The sequence below is a fragment of the Nycticebus coucang genome, chromosome 6 (genome assembly GCF_027406575.1).
Source record: "Nycticebus coucang isolate mNycCou1 chromosome 6, mNycCou1.pri, whole genome shotgun sequence".
NCBI classification, from domain to species: domain Eukaryota; kingdom Metazoa; phylum Chordata; class Mammalia; order Primates; family Lorisidae; genus Nycticebus; species Nycticebus coucang.
Genome location: NC_069785.1, coordinates 123,618,491 through 123,637,399, shown reverse-complemented (window position 1 = coordinate 123,637,399; position 18,909 = coordinate 123,618,491). Strand labels below are relative to the sequence as shown.

Here is an 18,909-nt window from a genome sequence, read left to right as displayed (position 1 = left end):
AAGACAGAAGGTGGGTGGAATGTTGAGAAAAAATTACCTGGATCAAGGACAAGAAAACAGAACGGAAGGTGCTTTTCAAGAGTCTGCGCTTTAGAATTGATATCATCCTTCCAAATTGAAGCTGCATTTCCGGGAACCCAGTTGTGTTTACCTGGGCTTCCAAGTACGTGGGCAACACGTTTCCTACAAGGAGCAGGTGCAGCTCCACACCCACGTCCCTTCTTTGCCCTCCCCCTGGCTTCCAGAAACTGTGTTCCTAGTTCCGATTGCATCCCAGATTAAGCGCGGGTAAGGGCCCTTTAAATGTGACCTGTGGAGGCGGACGGGGCTAAACCGACGTGGAACCCTAGAGGCAGCGGTGTCCGACACGTGGTACAAAGAGGCGCTCATCTTGGAACTGGGCAAAGGGTATGTCCGCTCTGGGTTGTACGTTTTTAATATCATATCATAAAGATACCTGCTCTTGTTTGCCTTTCTCTAATTGCTTTGCGAATATTCTCTTGATAACTCTATTCTAGAACAAAAGATGAAATTTAAAATAACACTTCTGTCCCACTCTTATGCCCATATTAAAAATGGCGACCGCCGCCTTCCGCAGCAATAGTTCCTCTACGAAAAAAGATCCGGGCAGAAACAGGGCTGGGCAGGTGCAGCAGAGTAGAGCTGGGGTTGCTTTACAGAGGCTCTTGGAAGTTACGAGCGCGGCTCAAGTTAGAGCTGTTGAGTTTTGCTTAGGCTGGTGTGGCGAGAGGCCAGTCCTTATCGCGGAGACCTAAAGACTGCCGTCCAGCTTGTTAGCTGAAGAGGTAGCGGAGCCGGGCCGCTGACTGGTCACTATGTGGGCCTTACCGGAGTTGCCTATACCGCTGCTAGTGAATTTGGTCGGCTCTCTCCTGGGCTTTGTGGCCACACTCACCCTCATCCCAGCCTTCCGTGGCCACTTCATCGCCGCGCGCCTCTGTGGTCAGGACCTCAACAAATCCAGCCGGCAACAGATGTGAGCAGAGGCACGCGAGTCCCGGGTGGGAGACAAGGGAAGGAGTGGGCAGGGCAGGGGCGGGGACAGGGGTGCTTGACAATGCATGGAGACCCAGAGCTAACCGAGGCAGCCCTGGACTCTGAGAGGTGATGGGCAGAACTGGTTAGCACTAGGGAAGGAATGGTTGGAGGACCCTTGAGTGTATCAGAGACTCTAGCAGTGGTGCTTTCCTCCTTCCACCACCCCTCCCACCCAATAGTAAAAACTGGGAATGAGTCTTTTGGGTTATTGTAATGCCTATGCTAGTGAGTGACCACACCCCTTTTCTCCCCCCACCCCGACCCTGTTGCTGGGCCACAGCCCAGAGTCCCAGGGAGTGATCAGCGGTGCTGTTTTCCTTATCATCCTCTTCTGCTTCATTCCTTTCCCCTTCCTGAACTGCTTTGTGAAGGAGCAGTGTAAAGCATTCCCTCACCATGAAGTAAGTGAATAGGGGTGGTTGCCTGTGGCTGGGGCACTCTCAGTGGGTACCTGAGAGTTGGGATTATTTGGGCTTGGGAGGAAGGGCTGAGGAATGGTCTGAAAAGACAGGAATTCTTGAAAGGTGGAATGGGAGGCTTGAGTTATGACCTGCCCGAGCCTCCCCCAGTTTGTGGCCCTGATAGGTGCCCTCCTTGCCATCTGCTGCATGATTTTCCTGGGCTTTGCGGATGATGTACTGAACCTACGCTGGCGCCATAAGCTGCTGCTGCCCACAGCTGCCTCGCTACCTCTTCTCATGGTCTATTTCACCAACTTTGGCAATACAACCATTGTGGTACCCAAGCCCTTCCGTCCAATTCTTGGCTTGCATCTGGACTTGGGTAAGTAGCCCTGCCACTACTGCCTGCATGACACGAATTTCCAGGCACCCTTACCCCCATGATATCCAACACAGTACCCTTCCTGGTGTTCCACATCTCTTCCAAGTGTCCCTGTTCTGTCCCTGTGTCTTCTGGTGACCCTTGATCCTGTCCTCTCTCCTTCCCACTTTTCTCAAATTCTTAACTCCTCCTTCCCTAAGTGGCACAACTTCTTTTCCTACTTTGTCTCCCCCCAGGAATCCTGTACTATGTCTACATGGGGCTGCTGGCAGTGTTCTGTACCAATGCCATCAATATCTTAGCAGGAATTAATGGCCTAGAGGCTGGCCAGTCACTTGTCATTTCTGCTTCCATCATTGTCTTCAACCTGGTGGAGCTGGAAGGTAGGTGGGATTGAGGATGGGGAGAGAGAGAATGTGAGTGTTAACAGAGATATGTGGGTGATATATGACTTTGGGAAATACAGGGGAAAAAGCCATATGTAAGTAATTATAGAAAACTACATATTGTTATGCATACATATTTATACATGTAGAGAAATATTTACCTTTCAAGTAACAATGAAGATTTATATTAAAAATGAGATGGGTGGCACCTGTAGCTCAAGCGGCTAAGGCACCAGCCACATACACCTGAGCTGGTGGGTTCGAATCCGGCCCAGGCCTGCCAAACAATGTCAACTACAACCAAAATATAGCCAGGCGTTGTGGCGGGCTCCTGTAGTCCCAGCTACTCGGGAGGCTGAGGCAAGAGAATCCCTTAAACCCAGGAGTTTGAGGTTGCTGTGAGCTGTAACGCTGTGGCACTCTACCCAGGGCGATAGCTTGAGGCTCTGTCTCAAGAAAAATAAAAAATAAAATAAAAGTGAGAAATAAAAATAGCCACAAAGCCAGGTGTGGTGACTTGGCACCCGAATCCTAGTTATTCAGAAGGCTGAGGTGGGAAGATTGCTTGAGCCCAGGAGTTTGAGGCTGCGATGAGCTATAATCATGCCACTGTACTTCAGGCAGGGTGACAGACCAAAATCACATCTCAAAAGAAAGAAAGAAAGAAAAAAGCAGACGTGTCATTTATAGCTGGATTGGCACTAACAGGTAGGCCATGATCTGTTCGTACTGAACATAGCAATTTCATAGAACCCTAATATTAGACAACACAGAGTGACCAATGATAAAACAAGACTCTCCATAATCATGTCAACACAGACAAAACCCAAGAACGCTGGGCAACCTACAAAATGATCAAGATCTCCTCTCCCAGTTAATGTGAGGGGCTTCTGCTTCTTTCCAATAACATCCTTAAGTAGTTACTCCTACTTAGATGAAAGTCAAGGTGCTCAGTCTCCTACTTTCTGATAGCACCCAGTCCAGAGCAAAAGAAATTCTACAATGAGCCCTTCCTAATATCCCCTTCCTAAAACATTCTGCGTGTTTTGCTTCTAAAGTCTCATGGTGTTTTGTTTCTGAAGTCTCCCTTGTCACAAGTCAGTAAACCTAACTTTGACTATAGATGTGTTTCTGGTGGTCTTTGGCTATGGACATGAACAAGTGCTTACTAAAGCTGAGCACTTTTTGAACATTATTTTATTTCAATCTTGCAATGGCTTTATGTGGCAGGTCTTATCATCAACCCTATCTTACTAATGACAAAACTGCAGCTTAAAGAAGTTATATGCATCAGGATCAAGATCACACAGCTGGGTGGCACCTGTGGCTCAAGGAGTAGGGCGCCGGTCCCATATGCCGGAGGTGGCAGGTTCAAACCCAGCCCCGGCCAAAAAAACCAAAAAAAAAAAAAAAGATCACACAGCTAGGGAGTAAAGCTGGTATTCAAACCTAGGTCAGAATGGTCTAAACCACATTTAAGACAGTAAACTTCTTTCATGAAGGCTTTGTGACACAAAAGAGGTACTGAGTTCTTAAAAGTGACTTGGGCGAGGTAGACAATACAGCTGAGGACAGAACTTAAAGAAGACGAAAATAAGACCAAGACCAAGAGGCCAGGTGCCGTGACTCACGCCTGTAATCCTAGCACTCTGGGAGGCCGAGGCAGGTGGATCATCTGAGCTCACAAGTTTTGAAACCAGTCTGAACTAGAGCGAGACCTTGTCTCTAAAAATAGCCAGGCATTGTGCTGGATGCCTGTAGTCCCAGCTATTTGGGAGGCTGAGGCAAGAGGATTTCTTGAGCCCAAGAATTTGAGGTTGCGAGCTGTGACGCCACAGCACTCTACTGAGGGTGACAAAGTGAGACTGTCCGAAGAAAAAAAACAAAAAGGGGGCAGCACCTGTGGCTCAGTGAGTAGGGCGCTGACCCCATATACCGAGGGTGGTGGGTTCAAACCCAGCCCCTGCCAAACTGCAACAAAAAATATCCGGGCGTTGTGGCAGGAGCCTGTAGTCCCAGCTACTGGGGAGGCTGAGGCAAGAGAATCACCTAAGCCCAGGAGCTGGAGGTTGCTGTGAGCTGTGATGGCACAGCACTTTACCAAGGGCGATAAAGTGAGACTGTCTCTACAAAAAAAAAAAAAAGACTAAGACCAAGATCTGCAGGGAAGTGGGTGTGTGGGTGTTAACTGTGCCCTTTTTTTCCCCCCCTGCTTCCAAAGGTGATTATCGAGATGATCATGTCTTTTCCTTGTACTTCATGATACCCTTTTTTTTCACCACTTTGGGATTGCTCTACCATAACTGGTAAGTAGGCCTGTGGGTAAGGGGGAAAACTATCTGAACACATGCAACAATGGTCCTGATCATAACCCTCTTCCTGGTGGAAAGGCTGAACCTGTGCATACCTGTATTGTTTCCTGGGTCTTCAGTTGGTAATATTCTGAACTTGCTCTCTACCCACCAGTAGTTGGGGATAAGTGCTATGGGGTCCCCCTAAAATAGGTGAATTCAGGGCCTGGGATTCTGTATAGTTATTAGGGCAGCTGGAGTCTCCTTTGAGTCAGAACTAGGATAACTAGGATCAGGGCTAGGCAAATGCTCAGAGTGTGATATGAGAGAAAAGATTGGTAAGGCCTCTTGCCACTAGCTCAGCTCCTCTCCCCCACACAGGTACCCATCACGGGTGTTTGTGGGAGATACCTTCTGTTACTTTGCTGGCATGACCTTTGCCGTGGTGGGCATCTTGGGACACTTCAGCAAGACCATGCTACTCTTCTTCATGCCCCAGGTGTTCAACTTCCTCTACTCACTGCCTCAGCTCCTGCATATCATCCCCTGCCCTCGCCACCGTGTGCCCAGGTAGCTGCTTTGGGGCTTGAAAGGGACATCATTATAGCCTTTTCTCTTGGGACATCTAAAGCCAGCCTGTATTTGCTGTGTAAAAGGAATAGGCCAAGAAGCCCTATTTCCATCTGGATGGCCCTTTAAACTTATTAAGAACATTTATTTACATAATCTCATTTGATGTTCACAGCAATTCTGACCACACATTAGTAAGCAGAGGAGCCAGAAATAGATCTCAGATTGACTCCAGGACTCATCCAGTTAACCACAGAGAGGAGAGTTCTTGGAGTAGTGGCCCAGTCACATACAGCTGTCTTCCTCCCCACAGACTCAATATCAAGACAGGCAAACTGGAGATGAGCTATTCCAAGTTCAAGACCAAGAGCCTCTCTTTTTTGGGCACCTTTATTCTAAAGGTAACAGGGTAACAAGGAGGTAAGGCCCTAGGTTACCATCTTGAACTTGGGGCATGGGGAACCTAAGCCTGTGTCATATGCGAGGGATTCTTGGAAGCATTAAGCACATCCCCATTCCCATAGGTATTAACTGAAGTTCTCTTCACCTCTGGCACCTCCAGGTAGCAGAGAGCCTCAGGCTAGTGACAGTACGCCAGAGTGAGAGTGAGGACGGTGAATTCACTGAGTGTAACAACATGACCCTCATCAACTTGCTACTTAAAGTGTTTGGACCCATACATGAGAAAAACCTCACATTGCTCCTTCTGCTGCTGCAGGTAGGTTGGGGATAGGGTTTATACCTCCTTGTCTCCTTTTTTTTTTTTTCATGATTCTTACTCTATTCCATTTTTCCTTGCAGATCCTGGGCAGTGTCATCACCTTCTCCATTCGATACCAGCTTGTCCGACTCTTCTATGATGTCTGAGTCTCCTGATCATTGTCCTTTACTTCAGTCTCTAGGATTCCTCTGTCGGCACCAAGACTGTCTTCTGACCCAGGACTTTCCTGCCCTTCATATGCCCCCTGATTTTGTTCTCAGCATTTTCCTTCCGCCATGATTATTGACATTCTGGGCCTTTCTTGCCCACTAATAACTACTGATTGAACTTTGCCTATGGCTTTCTCCAACTTGCCACTTTCTCCCTCTCTGTCCCATTTTTTGAAGCCTCACAAGGTGGGATGCAGCAGCTTTTATGTAGTTATCCACAACTCAAAATTTCATAGTCCTGATTCTTAAGGAGATGCTGGGCCTTGGGATAGAACCTGGCGCTAGGGACACAGGCTTCAAGGTCACTTGACTTTTGACTATAAATTAAGGGTTTTGATTAGTAAGAACAGACTAGGGGGCCAGGTGCTCTCAATGGTGACAATAAAGTGTTGTCTTTTTCTTATTGATGGTGCTGTAGGTATATTTCTTATATGGGCATTTTAGCATAGATTGGGAAGTTGGTGAGGGTACCTCCTCTAAGAGGATGTCTATCTCTCTGCCCTACCAGGTCCCTTCTAGCAAGAAGTTAACAGAATTGAGGCCGGACAGAATGTTGAATAAATATTAAAATTGTGATACTTCAGGTGGTTTGACGGCCATTAAGACTGGAGTTATCCTGTTCTCGGGCATGGGATCTCATTTCTCTTCTTTTCCCCTTTTGCCGGATAAGAGTAGGGGCTGGGGAGTGACCAGACCTGGAAAGGGAAGCAGAGATAACTGTAGTATTGACCCATTTCTTTTAAAAATCCTAGGCCAAGGCTCGGCCCCTGTGGCTCAAGTGGCTAAGGCGCCCACATACACCTGAGCTGGAGGGTTCAAATCCAGCCTAGGCCCACCAAACAACAATGACTGCTGCAACGAAAAAATAGCTGGGAGTTGTGGCGGGCGCCTGTAGTCCCAGCTACTGCGGAGGTAGAGGCAGGAGAATCGCTTGAGCCCAGGAGTTGGAAGTTGCTGTGAGCTGTGAGCTGTGATGCCACAGCACTCTACCCAGGCCGACAGCTTGAGGCTCTGTCTCAAAAAAAAAAAAAAAAAATCCTAGGCCAAGGGCGGCGCCTGTGGCTCAAGGAGTAGGGTGCCGGCCCCATATACTGGGAGTGGTGGGTTTGAGCCCGGCCCCAGCCAAAACAAACAAAAAAAAAACCCTAGGCCGACACAGATTTCCCAGAGGCTCTCTAGGTGGCTTCAGACTCCATTCCTTTTATCTTCCGGTTCTGACCGCCGGCTGTAGCGTTTAAATCTCGCGCGCTTTACAAGGATTGGCTACACCGGGGACAGTTGGCTGTTCGCTTGCAGCCACTTCTGCTCGCGTTTTTCCCCGGGCGAAAGGTTTTCAAATTCGACCAATCGGAGGGCGCGCTCCCAAAGCCGAGGTGCGACATGGAAGGGTTAACGGCAGCCAACCGGAGGCGGGTTTTAGAGAAAAGACCCAATCAGGAGGCCGCGGAGGTGTGCCTAGGGGCTTATAAGGCAGGCCTCGCGGCGCGCGCGGCAGCAGTTAGACTGCGGCGGGCCTGTGTTTTCAGGCCTCTGTGAGGCGTTGCTTTTCACCGGTCTACCTCGCGCAATATGTCGGGCCGCGGCAAAACCGGCGGCAAGGCCCGTGCTAAAGCCAAGTCGCGCTCATCGCGCGCTGGTCTCCAGTTCCCCGTGGGCCGCGTGCACCGGCTTCTGCGGAAGGGCCACTACGCCGAGCGAGTCGGCGCCGGCGCTCCGGTGTACTTGGCGGCGGTGCTGGAATATCTCACCGCCGAGATCCTGGAGCTGGCCGGCAACGCGGCCCGCGACAACAAGAAGACACGAATCATCCCCCGCCATCTCCAGCTAGCCATCCGCAACGACGAGGAGCTCAACAAGCTACTGGGCGGCGTGACAATCGCCCAGGGAGGTGTCCTGCCCAACATCCAGGCCGTGCTGCTGCCCAAGAAGACCAGCGCCACCGTGGGGCCGAAGACTCCCGCCGGCGGCAAGAAGACCACCCAGGCCTCTCAGGAGTACTGAGGGGCACCCGCGCCGCGGCCGCCCAGCCCTCCCCATGCCACCACAAAGGCCCTTTTAAGGGCCACCACCGCCCTCACGGAAAGAGCTGAGCCACGTCGGGCCGCGGGACGGGCGGACCGCGCCGCCCGACTTCCCTCCCTTTGCGCGCTGCCGCCGCCCGGCCCCCCGCCCTGCGCCCGCACGGCTTACCGCGTCGGCCTCCGGCGCTCGGGCCTGTCCCATCTCCTTGGAGGAAGGCCTCCAGGTCTCTCGGGCGCCTTCCCAGGGGTGGCCAGGGCCTCAGCACTTGACCGCCTCGGCAGTAGTGACTCCGCCGCCCGGCGCTCGGACTCGCAGATGGGCCCCGGGAAGGCCGCCGCACCTTCTGGAAGACTCGGCGTTCTGCTCTGAGGTTGCGCCGAAGGGGCAGCCAAGGGTGAGAAGCTGGCGACCCTGAAGGTGAGTCCCTCAGCATCTGCAGCCCAGCCGTCTGCTATTTCTCCAGCTTGGTGCTTAGCCCGGGATTTTTCAGACATGACTTGTTATTTCCAGGCTTTGGGAAAGACACGGATCGCTTATTTTGGTTTGCTGCCCCCTTTGCTGCCAAGTCCCAGGTCCTCCACGTCCGATCTCCCTCCATCTTCATCCATAGGCCTGTTCGGTGTGGCCGGGACCAGACACTTGGTACATACACGCCCTCCCTCCAGAGGACTGCCTCCTAGGAAGACGTGTGGGGAGGGCAAAGACCTGGAGGCCGGCTTCAAGCTGACCGTGTGGACAGGAGTTGTGCTTTCGCTGAGACAGACTGGCAGCCAGGCCTGTGGGGCCTACCTACTCCGCCCCATTGCCCTTCCAGCGACGCAATTTAACAATCCAAGCGCCTAAGATACCAGCACAAATTGGTTAATCCCTGTCTGGACTGAGCCTGCGTTGGCTTCTGAACTGGAATTTTGCAGCTAACTCATCCAAGACTAGAACCTTAGGTATTGGGGCGTTTTAGATGGACTAATTTTATTAAAGGATTGTTTTTAAAAAAATGAACCGTCTTTCTGTTTTCATTTTCCAAGGGTTCTAGGGCTGATGATTTTGTATGTTTTGTTGACAGAGCGGGACTGTTTTGAATAGGCATGGCATTTTAAGATTATAGTTCTCATTCTTAGTGTTCCTGGGAGACAATTTGAAGTGAAACTATTGAGGTAGAAACAGGATGTTTCAGGAGAACTTTGGACATAAAGATTAAAATGTTTTGTGTTTGGTCTTCCCCCCCACAGCCCCATGCCTCCTTTTCCAAAAAAAAAGAAAAAGAGTCAAAAACTACCTTTAAGACTAATTTATTAGTAGAGTTGGTTACAGTCAAAGGCTGTGGTTTGGACTTTTTCTCTGAAAGAGTTGAAGCCTCCACTTTCTCAGGAGGTAAGGCAGTCACTAAGGCCCTAACATGAAGCAAGTCCCTGGAAGTCTTGGACCCTACAGTTCACTCTCCTGGAGTAATCACTCCCCAGTTAGCACTGAAAATGGGGCACTTGAGAGCCAAGATATAAGGCACAGGATGGGTGATCCAGGCACCTGTGCACTAAGACCAGTTAGTGGGCATCATTAAGTTGACGTGCAACATCCAGGATGTTCTTGGCTCCTTTGCTCAGCAACAAGCTGGCCAGGCTGATGCCCAGGTTCTGAGCAGCCAGCTGGGCTCCTCGTGGAATGTTCCGGGCAGTGATGCCTACCAGCTGTGGATCATCCTCAGGGCCATCTACATGCTGTACAGGAGGAAGAGGAGGTGGGATTTGGTGAGAATGAAAGTGAAGACTACAGCTCTCATTTATGACCCCATCATGTCCCTCCAGTCTTGGTACCTGAGCAGGGACATGGATGGTAGCCTGCATAGTTTCTTGCATGCTATCTGAGCCATCTAGACTCCAGACTCCTCCAGTCAGGTACAGCTAGAGAAGAAAACAGTGGCTTCAGCATATCAATAGAAACCTGGGATGCACAGGGAGAAATGCCACAGTCCCTGCCCTGCCACCCATTTTCCTATTTACCTGCCCATCCTTTATATCTGTATGCACAGCTACTGGCACACTGCAGCCCCCTTCCTGCAATGAGAAGTTCCTGTTGGCTTCAAGGGTCCTTAACAGCACACTGACCACAGCCCTCAGAGATATACAGACCTCTGAGGACAAAACTGAACAGATGGCTGGGGGCTTAGACCTGGGTTCTCTACATATACAATATCCAACAAGAATGATTTATCACTAGACATAAAGCACAGATGAGAAATCTTCCCAACTACCTTTCCCAGCTTCCCAAGTCCCCGGCCCTTCACAGGTGGAGAACCGGTCCTACCAGGTGCCTCAGGAAGGCCCTTTCAGCAATGCAGCGAAGTAGAGTCTCAGGATCATGCAATACACCCACCAGATCCAAGATGTCCTGGTCTTTGGCTCGGACTTCCACACCCAGGGCCCCCTAATGGAAAAAACAGCCTAGGACATTAGGCCTGATTTTTCTCCAACCAATGGAGCTAGAATGGGAACGACCCCTTCACTGGTTCCTCAGGGCCTTTTGGACCAGTAGCATCCCAAGGCCTTCCCCTTGCTGAGAATGTTATTCTGGGGGAAGCAGGTATAGAAGGCCATGAAACCAGCTTCTTGGTTGAGAGCAAAGGGAAGGGGGTACATCAATATGTGGCTACTCCGGTCAAGCATACCTGGCCCACAGCGTACATGCATTCCTCAGGATGCAGGATCTGTGGAGGAAGAACAGGCAGAAGGGTGGAGATAGCGATGCCTAAAAGCACCTGGAGGTGAGATGGGGCTTCCCTATCATCTAGAAAGCCTGGGTAGGCACCAATAGGAATCTGACCTCTGATTTCCAATCTTCCCAGCTTGTGTTGTCAGAGGTGGAGTGGTCAAGAAGAGACTACAGACGCTCCTACACTTACAATGGGTTAACATTCTGATAAGCCCTTCCTAAGCTGAAAACATCACAAGTTGAAAGTGCCTTTAACGCACCTAACCTACTGTGAACATCACAGCTTAGCCTAGCCTACCTTAAATGTGCTAAGAACACATTAGCCTACAGTTCAGTAAAATCATCTAACACAAAGCCTATTTTATAATAAAAGGTTGAATATCTCTCGTAATTTATTGAATACTGTACTGAAAGTGAAAAAACCGAATCTCAAAGCATGGTTTCTACTGAATGAGTACCACTTTCATGTCATCAAAAAGTTGAAAAATCCTAAATCTAACCATCTTAAATCAAGCATCAACTATACAGGCAGGAAGGAGATGCAAATTTATTGGAGAAGGAGAAAGGGCAGCCCCTACCTGCCCCAGACGGTTGTGCCAGCCCATGCGCTGCAGGCCAGCTACTGCCAGGATGATGGCACTGAACTCCTGCAGCTCGTCCAGCTTCCGAAGTCTGGTGTTCAGGTTTCCCCGCTGTGAAGAAGTGCTAAGGAGTACTGGGCAATCTGGAGTATCATGCTGTTCCCTCTCTATTTGGCTGAATTTTACTCATCTTCCAGTTTTCAGCTTAATGATAATAGCTAACACTTACATCATACTTACTACATGCCAGACACTTCTAAAAGTGCTTTCCATATGTCAACTCATTTCATTTTCCCAACTCCACGAGGTGGGTATTATTATTATCCCCATTTCAAAGAATAGAAAAAGGACACTGAGGGGTTAAATAACTTGCCCAAGTCTATAAAACCTCTGAGAAACCTTCCCTGACCCCCAAGTCTGTATTTAGATGTTCCAGCTAGAAGCTTCCCGACAATTTCCTTCTTCATTCATTGGAGCACTCAGCACATACTATTTTTAAAATCAGTTTTATGAAATGTACTACATATTCACTGTAAAAATCAAAACAATATAGTAGCCTATAAATAAAAATAGAAGCACTCTCTACCCCTCAGGAGCAGTCACTGTTCAGTATGATTCAATATTCGCAGTCATCTCTCTGTCTCCCTAACTAAAATGTAAACTCCATACAGGCAGGGACAGTATTCACCTTGCTTACCACTATTCCCAGTACCAAGCATTTGCCTGGATCTAAGAAAACATTAAAGGGGCTCGGAGCCAGTAGGACAGTGGTTACAGTGCCAGCCACATATACCAAGGCTGGCGGGTTTGAACCCAGCCCAGGCCAGCTAAACAACAATGACAACTGCAACAAAAAAAAGCCAGGCGTTGTGGCAGGCACCTGTAGTCCCAGCTATTTGGGAGGCTGAGGCAAGAGAATTGCTTAAGCCCAAGAGTTTGAGGTTGCTGTGAGCTGTGATGGCAACATTCGACAGAGGGCAACATAGTGAGACTCTATCTCAAAAAAAAAAAAGAAAAAAGAAAACATTTAAGGATTATGAATGGGTGGGTGGAAGGACAGACAGCCTACTGACCCCGTGGACCACTTGCTCTGGAAACCCTGTCCACTCTCAGGACTCCCAGAGCCATCTAGACCTCGTCTTCCTCCTTGGTTGCAGCCTGCTCCCTTTTCTGAAAGGATACAATACTTCTGAACTCCAGATGTGGGAACTTTCTCTGCAGCTGAGCCGCTCTCCTTAGGGAGCTCGTTCCCACCACGCTGGCCAGAGGATTAAAATGAGATTTAACACTAGGCAGCCACTGTTCCTCTCCTCCTGCCCACATGCCCCCACCTTTGGTGCACACCCCACCAAGGTACCTATCCAGGCTCCACTCACCTCCTCTCTGGCAAGGTTTCTAGCGTCTTCCCAACAAATTTTGGGTGAAAGACAACAGCATCACAGGGGTTTTCCCGCCTGGAGGAAGGAAGGAAGTCAGGGGGAGATTTCAGTTCAGATCACCTCCATTCTCTCCCCATAGCCAACTGAGTTTTCTGCCAGGCTCAACAGTCCTCAGGGCAGGGGACACAGCCCTCAAGGTAGAGGGCCAAGTCCCAAAGGAAAAAGCAAAGGTTCATATGATGCCTACCCCCGCCCAGGCCCTCTTACTTGCAGATGGCTCCAATGGTGAAGCCAGGAGGAAGCACAGTGGGCAGGTCCTTCAGGGAGTGGACAACAAGGTCTACTCTAGAGACAGAAGAGGAAGGCAAGGAGAAAATTTACAAACAGCAGGCCGTGACCCCTTCTCCACCCACCCCGGCCTCTATTTCAGTGGTAGAGCCTAAGGCAATTCAGAGATCAGGCTTCCCAAGACCTCAGGACCCCGGGACCTGCTTTCCTCCCACTCTCCCCTTTGCCCCTCTTCCCAAGTCTTACAGTCCAGGCAGCTTAGAACCAGGACACCCTCCTTTTCTAAATTCTGAAAAAACCCACTTACAAGCCCCCCTGAGCCTACCCAAGGGTTTAAGCCCAGCAGCCTAGCTGACATCAGGTCTTGCACATGTTGAGGTTCCAGTGCGAGGCCCGGAAGGTGCTATACTCTCCTGTGTTCACTTACTCGTTCCTCTCCAGGGCATGTTCCAGCTCCTTGGTAAACAGGCTCTTCTCTCCAATCTACCGGGCAGCAAAGAGCCTAGGTGAATCTTTTGGGGGAAGGAAAGATGAAGGTGGACAAGGACTAGGGGAAAGATGTTGTTACCTTAGAGAGCGCAGTATCAAGAATCTTGTCCCCTGTGGTGGACATAGCAACTGAGGAGAGAGAGAATGTATCAGGTGCTCATTGGTCAGCATTTATTGAGGCCGTACTGAGCCCAGCACTATGCTAAAATACATAAGCCCCAGTTCCTGCCCTCTGGGTATGCACAATCTAGCAGACCTGACACAATCATAAAAAGACCCAAAGCACAAGACCTTAAATGCCATGCTACCCCAGGTGGTCAGAACTAGAGGTGCGCAGAGGAGAAAAGAGCCCTCAGAACCAGGAGCAGCCAAGAGAACTTCCCAGAGGCAGCGAGACAGGCCTGGTTATAGGCAAAGCCAGAAATGTAGTGTCCTCCCCTCTGGGGGTATTGGGTTTCCCACTGCCTTCCATTCCTTTCGAAAAAACTCACTGATTTCAAACTGTAGGCCAGGGTATAAGGCTTTCAGCGTTGCCACCACATTGTCCGTCTGTATGCGAGCCAGCTGGGGGCAGAGATTTGGGTTAGTCCTGCCCTTCCCTGGCCACTGCCCCAAGCTCAGACTCTCATAGGTCAAGGAGATCCTGAAGGGATTGGAATTCCCACTAGGGAATTTGAAGAGCCTGCGAGATTTCTGTACTCCAACATCAAACATTCCCAGCCTAGGGAACCATCTCTCCACAGAGCCAAATCTGCCATTCTCCACGGAACTTAACACCCAGCCACCTCATTTTCTTCATGCTGGGAACTAACCCTTAGGACTCCCCAGTTTGTGGTACTGTAAGTACCAAAACTCTTCTGACAAATGGCCTTGATTCCAGTACCTGCACTTACCTGGCTTTTGCGGGTACCCACACGAATCACTCTCATCTTTGGGCTGTTTTCTTCCTGTAGAAAAAGTCCCCAGGTCACAGTCCCCTCTGTGCCTGTGTTTGCTTTCTTCTTTTTTTGAGACAAAGTGCAGTAGCATCAGCCTCACTCACAGCAACCTCACTCCTGGGTTCAAAGCAATCCTCCTGCCTCAACCTCCTGAGTACCTGGTGCCCACCATACAACCACCTGATTTTTCGATTTTTGGTAGAGACACAGTCTCACTCTTGCTCAGCCTGGTCTTGAACTTCTGAGCCCAAGGGATCCTCCTGGCTTGGCCTCTAAAAGTGCTAGGATTACAAGGGTGAGCTACTGCGCTGGGTCAGTACCTAGTGTCCTTAACACCTCGTCCAAGAACTTCAGCCCTTGGCCTGTGGCCAGCTGAGCCTCTGAGGGGAAAAATATTCCAAGACAGGCCTCTTTACCTTCCTCAGGACCTTCCACCCTCCTCGGGAATCCAGAGAAGCAGACTAGAGGGAAGCAATAGTGGGACCTGCTCTTGCTGCTGCTATAGTAACTAGGACACTGAGCCCTGAAGCCCACTCTCGCCAAGGCAGTTCTCAGTAGGAATGCCGCACACAGCCAGGGAGGTAAAGAGATAAGGCCTATCAGTCTGGCCACAGAAAGGGTGAGACCTGTAGCTGGCAGGGAATCTGGGGCCACATAGCATACTTTTGCTGAGTCACATTGGAGGACAGGTCCATTATCCACAACAGATGAGGTACTTGAGAAAACTTCAGTGCCACCCAGATGCCATAGTAAAGGTTGCTGAATCTGGCTGGAACACACAGATAAAGGGCAGGGATAAACAGATCTGATGTTCAATCTTGCTCGGGCTCTTGGCTGGGTGACCTTGGGCACATCATGCCATCAGGACCTATTAGTTAATCTATAAAATGAAAAATATTTGGGTTCAAGTTTCTTCTGCCTCAGATGTTCTATAAGACTATGAGGCTGAGCTGCCTAATGTCCCCTCACCTAGAAGGCTGTCTCTGGTTTTACGGACAAGGAGATATTGGGATGGCAGAGCCCAGGCCATGAACTCAAAGGGACACACCTCTTACTCCTGCCAGGTTGCCTTGGACAAAGGTGTTCAGTGCCAAGTGGGCAGAACTGGGTTTTCTTCAGAGGTCCCATTTCTTTCTCATCAGACACTACAGATGCTGCCAACCTTCCCTGTTCTTGGATCTTCATCTGGTGGAGCTCTTTTGCAGCCAGACATATGGGGCCTCTTTTGCTGGGGGAGGTGACAGCTTACTGTTCTTAGGCTCTAATCTACTCCATGTGATCACTCCTCTAACAAATTAACCCTGGGAGATGCTTTGCAAATTAGGCGTGCCTTGTAATACTATTATAAATATGGCCACTAAAATTCTGGTCCATAGAAGGGAATCTAAGGTTCTAGAACTGCTAGGTTCAAGCAATCCCTTACATTCATTGAATCTGCACAGTGTACTCAAGTCAAATCGTTCCATTTAAAAATAAATATTTATTGGCTTGGTGCCTGTGGCTCAAGCAGCTAAGGCAACCAGTCACATACACCTGAGCTGGCAGGTTCGAATTCAGCACGGACAGGCCTGCCAAACAACAATGACGGCTGCAACCAAAAAATAGCTGGGTGTTGTGGCAGGCGCCTGTAGTCCCAGTTACTTGGGAGGCAGAGGAAGGAAAATCGCTTGAGCCCAGGAGTTGGAGGTTGCTGTGAGCTGTGAAGCCACAGCACTCTACCCAGGCAACAGCTTGAGGCTCTGTCTCAAAATAAATAAATAAATAAATAAATATTTATTGAGCATTTCTATGTTAGAGCTACTGCTTTTGCATACTGTTGTCTTCACAACAATCCTATCAAGTGGGCAGAGCAGGCACCTCTGAGACGGTGCTACACAAGCAAAGGCTGGCTCTGAAGGGGTGAAATGATTTGTCCAGGATCACACAGCTAACAATGGGCAGAGTAGGAGCTAGAATCCAGATCTTCCTATTTCTAGTCCAGTACTTTGGAATGTCCTAGAATGAAAAGAATCCAGATCTTCCTACTTCTAGTCCAGTGTTCTGGAATGTCGGAGAATGAAAAGAATCCTGTTCTTCACCAGCATGCTAGACAGGGGAGATAGATAAGCAGCTGGGCCATCTCTTTCTTATCTCAGTCTGGCAAGTGGCCTCCGCTGCTCTGTAGTTTGCCAGTGCACAAGCCCAGAGCTCAGCAGGCAGGCTAGGAACAGGAAACCTCCTCCTCCCCCAGGAGAGATTCCATAGTGTGTCTCAGCTGGGGACTTTTAATAGGCTGTGGTTGGGTGACCACTATAACAGAAAAAGAGACAAGGCGCTCTTCTAAGATGTTTGTGAGCAGTTCAGTAACTTGGGATCTCTAGCAGAAGTAGACAGTCTTCCCAAGGTTGCTGCAGCAACGTCTCTTGTGCAAGGATTCCGTCTACACAGAGGAACTTTCCCAGGCTGGGTTACTAAAGCTAAAGCCGTGCTTGCCAGCTCTGGCGGAAATCCCACCCAGATATCCGCAGGGATGGGGGTTCCTTTGGTGACGATCCCTCTGCTCTTAACCCAGCTTCCACAGTTCACTCATTTCCCCTTTCCTTCCTAAGGGCAACCAAGCTACCGGCCCTTTAAAAAATATTTAGACCAAAAAGAAAAAAATGGCTGATAGCCGTTCCGACCAATAGACAACGGACGATGGCAACCCGGGGGCCAATCACTGCACGGCTCATCCAGAAGCCCGAAGCGTGCTGGTCACCGGCGCAGGACTCACCGCCGTTGCAGCCGCGCTGCTGTTACCAGACATGGCTCCGCTTGGGAAGTAGGCTTGGGTGTCACTGAGGTCGCCCGGGGCCCTGGGAAGCAGGGGCTCCAGCCGGTAGGTATCAGGGAACACGTGCAACCAGAGCTGATACTATGATCCTCCAGACCGCGAAAGGTGCGCGTCACTTCCGGAGCCCTCCCTCCGAGGGGAGGTGCCTCCCTCTGGGCCGGAATTAGAACGATTGGGACCAAGCTGACCTGCTAATGCACCTCCTTCCCAGGGCTCATCCCAAGGGTAGGTTCCTTTTTTGTCCCACAGGCATCCTGGTTTAAGATCCAGGCCTGCCACCTCTTTCTGAGCCAGGAATTACTAATACTGGCTAAGATATGCTTCCTAGATATACCCACAAAGTAAACTTTCTCTGCTGTACTATCCTAATAGCCACCTACACTAAAAGGGACAATTAAGCTGAAGTTAGCAATGCCCAAGAGGAAAAGAAGTATATATTAACCCCAAAACGCCAAGTTAGAAGGAATCTTTGAGCAAACTACCATGTCACTCAGCTTGACTAATCATCTTCAAATAAGGCAGCTGCTCCAGAAAGCTCCTCAATGCAGAATTCTGCTCCTCATGCAGAATTCTACAGCTTCATCTCCCTAACCCGCTGCATAAGCTTATGTCGCTCTTTTGCTCTCTTCAAGTTTAGCTTTGCTAAACTTTGAAGTAGGAAGCATTTCTATGATGAGAAAACTGGTTCAGGGATATTGAACATAGTGCCTAAAGGCAAGTAACTGGGGAGTGGGAGCACCACCACATTATTAATGCTAGCAGGAAAAGGGCTTGTTAGGGAAAATGCTTTTCCCACCAATATTGTTAATAACATGAATTAAGCATTCATGTACTAACCAAGAACTGGACACTAATTGGCTCCTTAGGTTTTCCTAATTTAATACCTATATAAAGTAGGTGTTATAATCCCTGATGTACAGATGAAGAAACTGAGGTTCAGTTTAGAAGGTAAGAGTTGTCTTAAGTCAAACAGCACAACTAGGATTCAGACTCAGGTCAGCTGATCTAAAGTCTACTCATAGAAGCTGCAATACTGCCTCTTCTCAGTACTACCTACCACATCTAAGTAGTACCTGAGTACTAACACATCTGTATTACTTCCAGTATTCTAAACCAAATTACGTAGAGACAGCCAGCAACATAAACTTTAGCTGACAACTTCAAAGAGGGGAAAATGTTTCAATAAAAACTTTCAATTTGGGGCAGTGCCTGTGGCTCTGCGGGTAGGGCGCCGGCCCCATATATACTGAGGGTTGCAGGTTCAAACCCGGCCCCAGCCAAACTGCAACAAAAAAATAGCCAGGAATTGTGGCGGGTGCCTGTAGTCCCAGCTACTCCCGAGGCTGAGGCAAGAGAATCGCCTAAGCCCAGGAGTTGGAGGTTGCTGTCAGCTGTGTGATGCCACAGCACTCTTCCAAGGGTGATAAAATAAGACTCTGGCCGGGCACGGTGGCTCACGCCTATAATCCCAGCACTGTGGGAGGCTGAGGAGGGAGAATTGCTTAAGCTCAGGAGTTCGTAACTCGCCTGAGTGACAGTGAGACCCTGACTCATGAAAAAAATGGAAAAATCTAGCCGGGCGCAGCGGACAGCGCCTGTAATCCCAGCGGCTTCTGGAGGCTGAGGCAGCAGGGTGTCCGCAGCCTGAGTCTGAGGTTGCGGTGAGCTACCACAC

At 49.5% G+C, this 18,909-nt stretch overlaps 4 protein-coding genes across 6 annotated transcripts; 2 read left to right on the top strand and 2 right to left on the bottom strand.

Annotated features, from left to right (window-relative positions):
* The first annotated feature begins 423 nt into the window (after positions 1-423).
* On the top strand, positions 424-6,424 carry DPAGT1 (dolichyl-phosphate N-acetylglucosaminephosphotransferase 1). The gene is made up of 9 exons (XM_053595246.1): positions 424-997; positions 1,340-1,460; positions 1,629-1,842; positions 2,079-2,225; positions 4,450-4,534; positions 4,901-5,089; positions 5,403-5,490; positions 5,652-5,807; positions 5,891-6,424. Exons 1-9 carry the CDS (start codon positions 837-839, stop codon positions 5,954-5,956), a joined length of 1,227 nt encoding a protein of 408 aa, XP_053451221.1. The 5' UTR covers positions 424-836; the 3' UTR covers positions 5,957-6,424.
* Positions 6,425-6,558: 134 nt separating this feature from the next.
* LOC128588442 (uncharacterized) lies at positions 6,559-9,030 on the bottom strand. Its single transcript, XM_053595259.1, has 2 exons — positions 8,210-9,030; positions 6,559-6,714 (listed from the first exon to the last, which is right to left on the bottom strand). Exons 1-2 carry the CDS (start codon positions 8,533-8,535, stop codon positions 6,600-6,602), a joined length of 441 nt encoding a protein of 146 aa, XP_053451234.1. The 5' UTR covers positions 8,536-9,030; the 3' UTR covers positions 6,559-6,599.
* Positions 7,408-8,141, top strand: LOC128588443 (histone H2AX). The gene has a single exon (XM_053595260.1). It carries the CDS (start codon positions 7,589-7,591, stop codon positions 8,018-8,020), a length of 432 nt encoding a protein of 143 aa, XP_053451235.1. The 5' UTR covers positions 7,408-7,588; the 3' UTR covers positions 8,021-8,141.
* Positions 9,031-9,314: 284 nt separating the features above from the next.
* HMBS (hydroxymethylbilane synthase) lies at positions 9,315-17,372 on the bottom strand. 3 transcript variants are annotated; one of them, XM_053595249.1, is made up of 15 exons: positions 17,175-17,372; positions 15,086-15,191; positions 14,378-14,431; positions 13,976-14,048; positions 13,564-13,613; positions 13,423-13,478; positions 12,975-13,052; positions 12,705-12,782; positions 12,511-12,586; positions 11,326-11,439; positions 10,704-10,742; positions 10,343-10,462; positions 10,039-10,092; positions 9,853-9,939; positions 9,315-9,756 (listed from the first exon to the last, which is right to left on the bottom strand). In XM_053595249.1, exons 3-15 carry the CDS (start codon positions 14,411-14,413, stop codon positions 9,583-9,585), a joined length of 1,035 nt encoding a protein of 344 aa, XP_053451224.1. In that variant the 5' UTR covers positions 14,414-14,431; positions 15,086-15,191; positions 17,175-17,372; the 3' UTR covers positions 9,315-9,582. The 3 variants fall into 3 exon arrangements, with proteins under 3 accessions (XP_053451224.1, XP_053451222.1, XP_053451223.1); XM_053595247.1 differs by lacking the exon at positions 15,086-15,191 and having other exon boundaries at positions 17,175-17,371; XM_053595248.1 differs by lacking the exons at positions 15,086-15,191; positions 17,175-17,372 and adding an exon at positions 14,839-15,046.
* Positions 17,373-18,909: the final 1,537 nt, after the last annotated feature.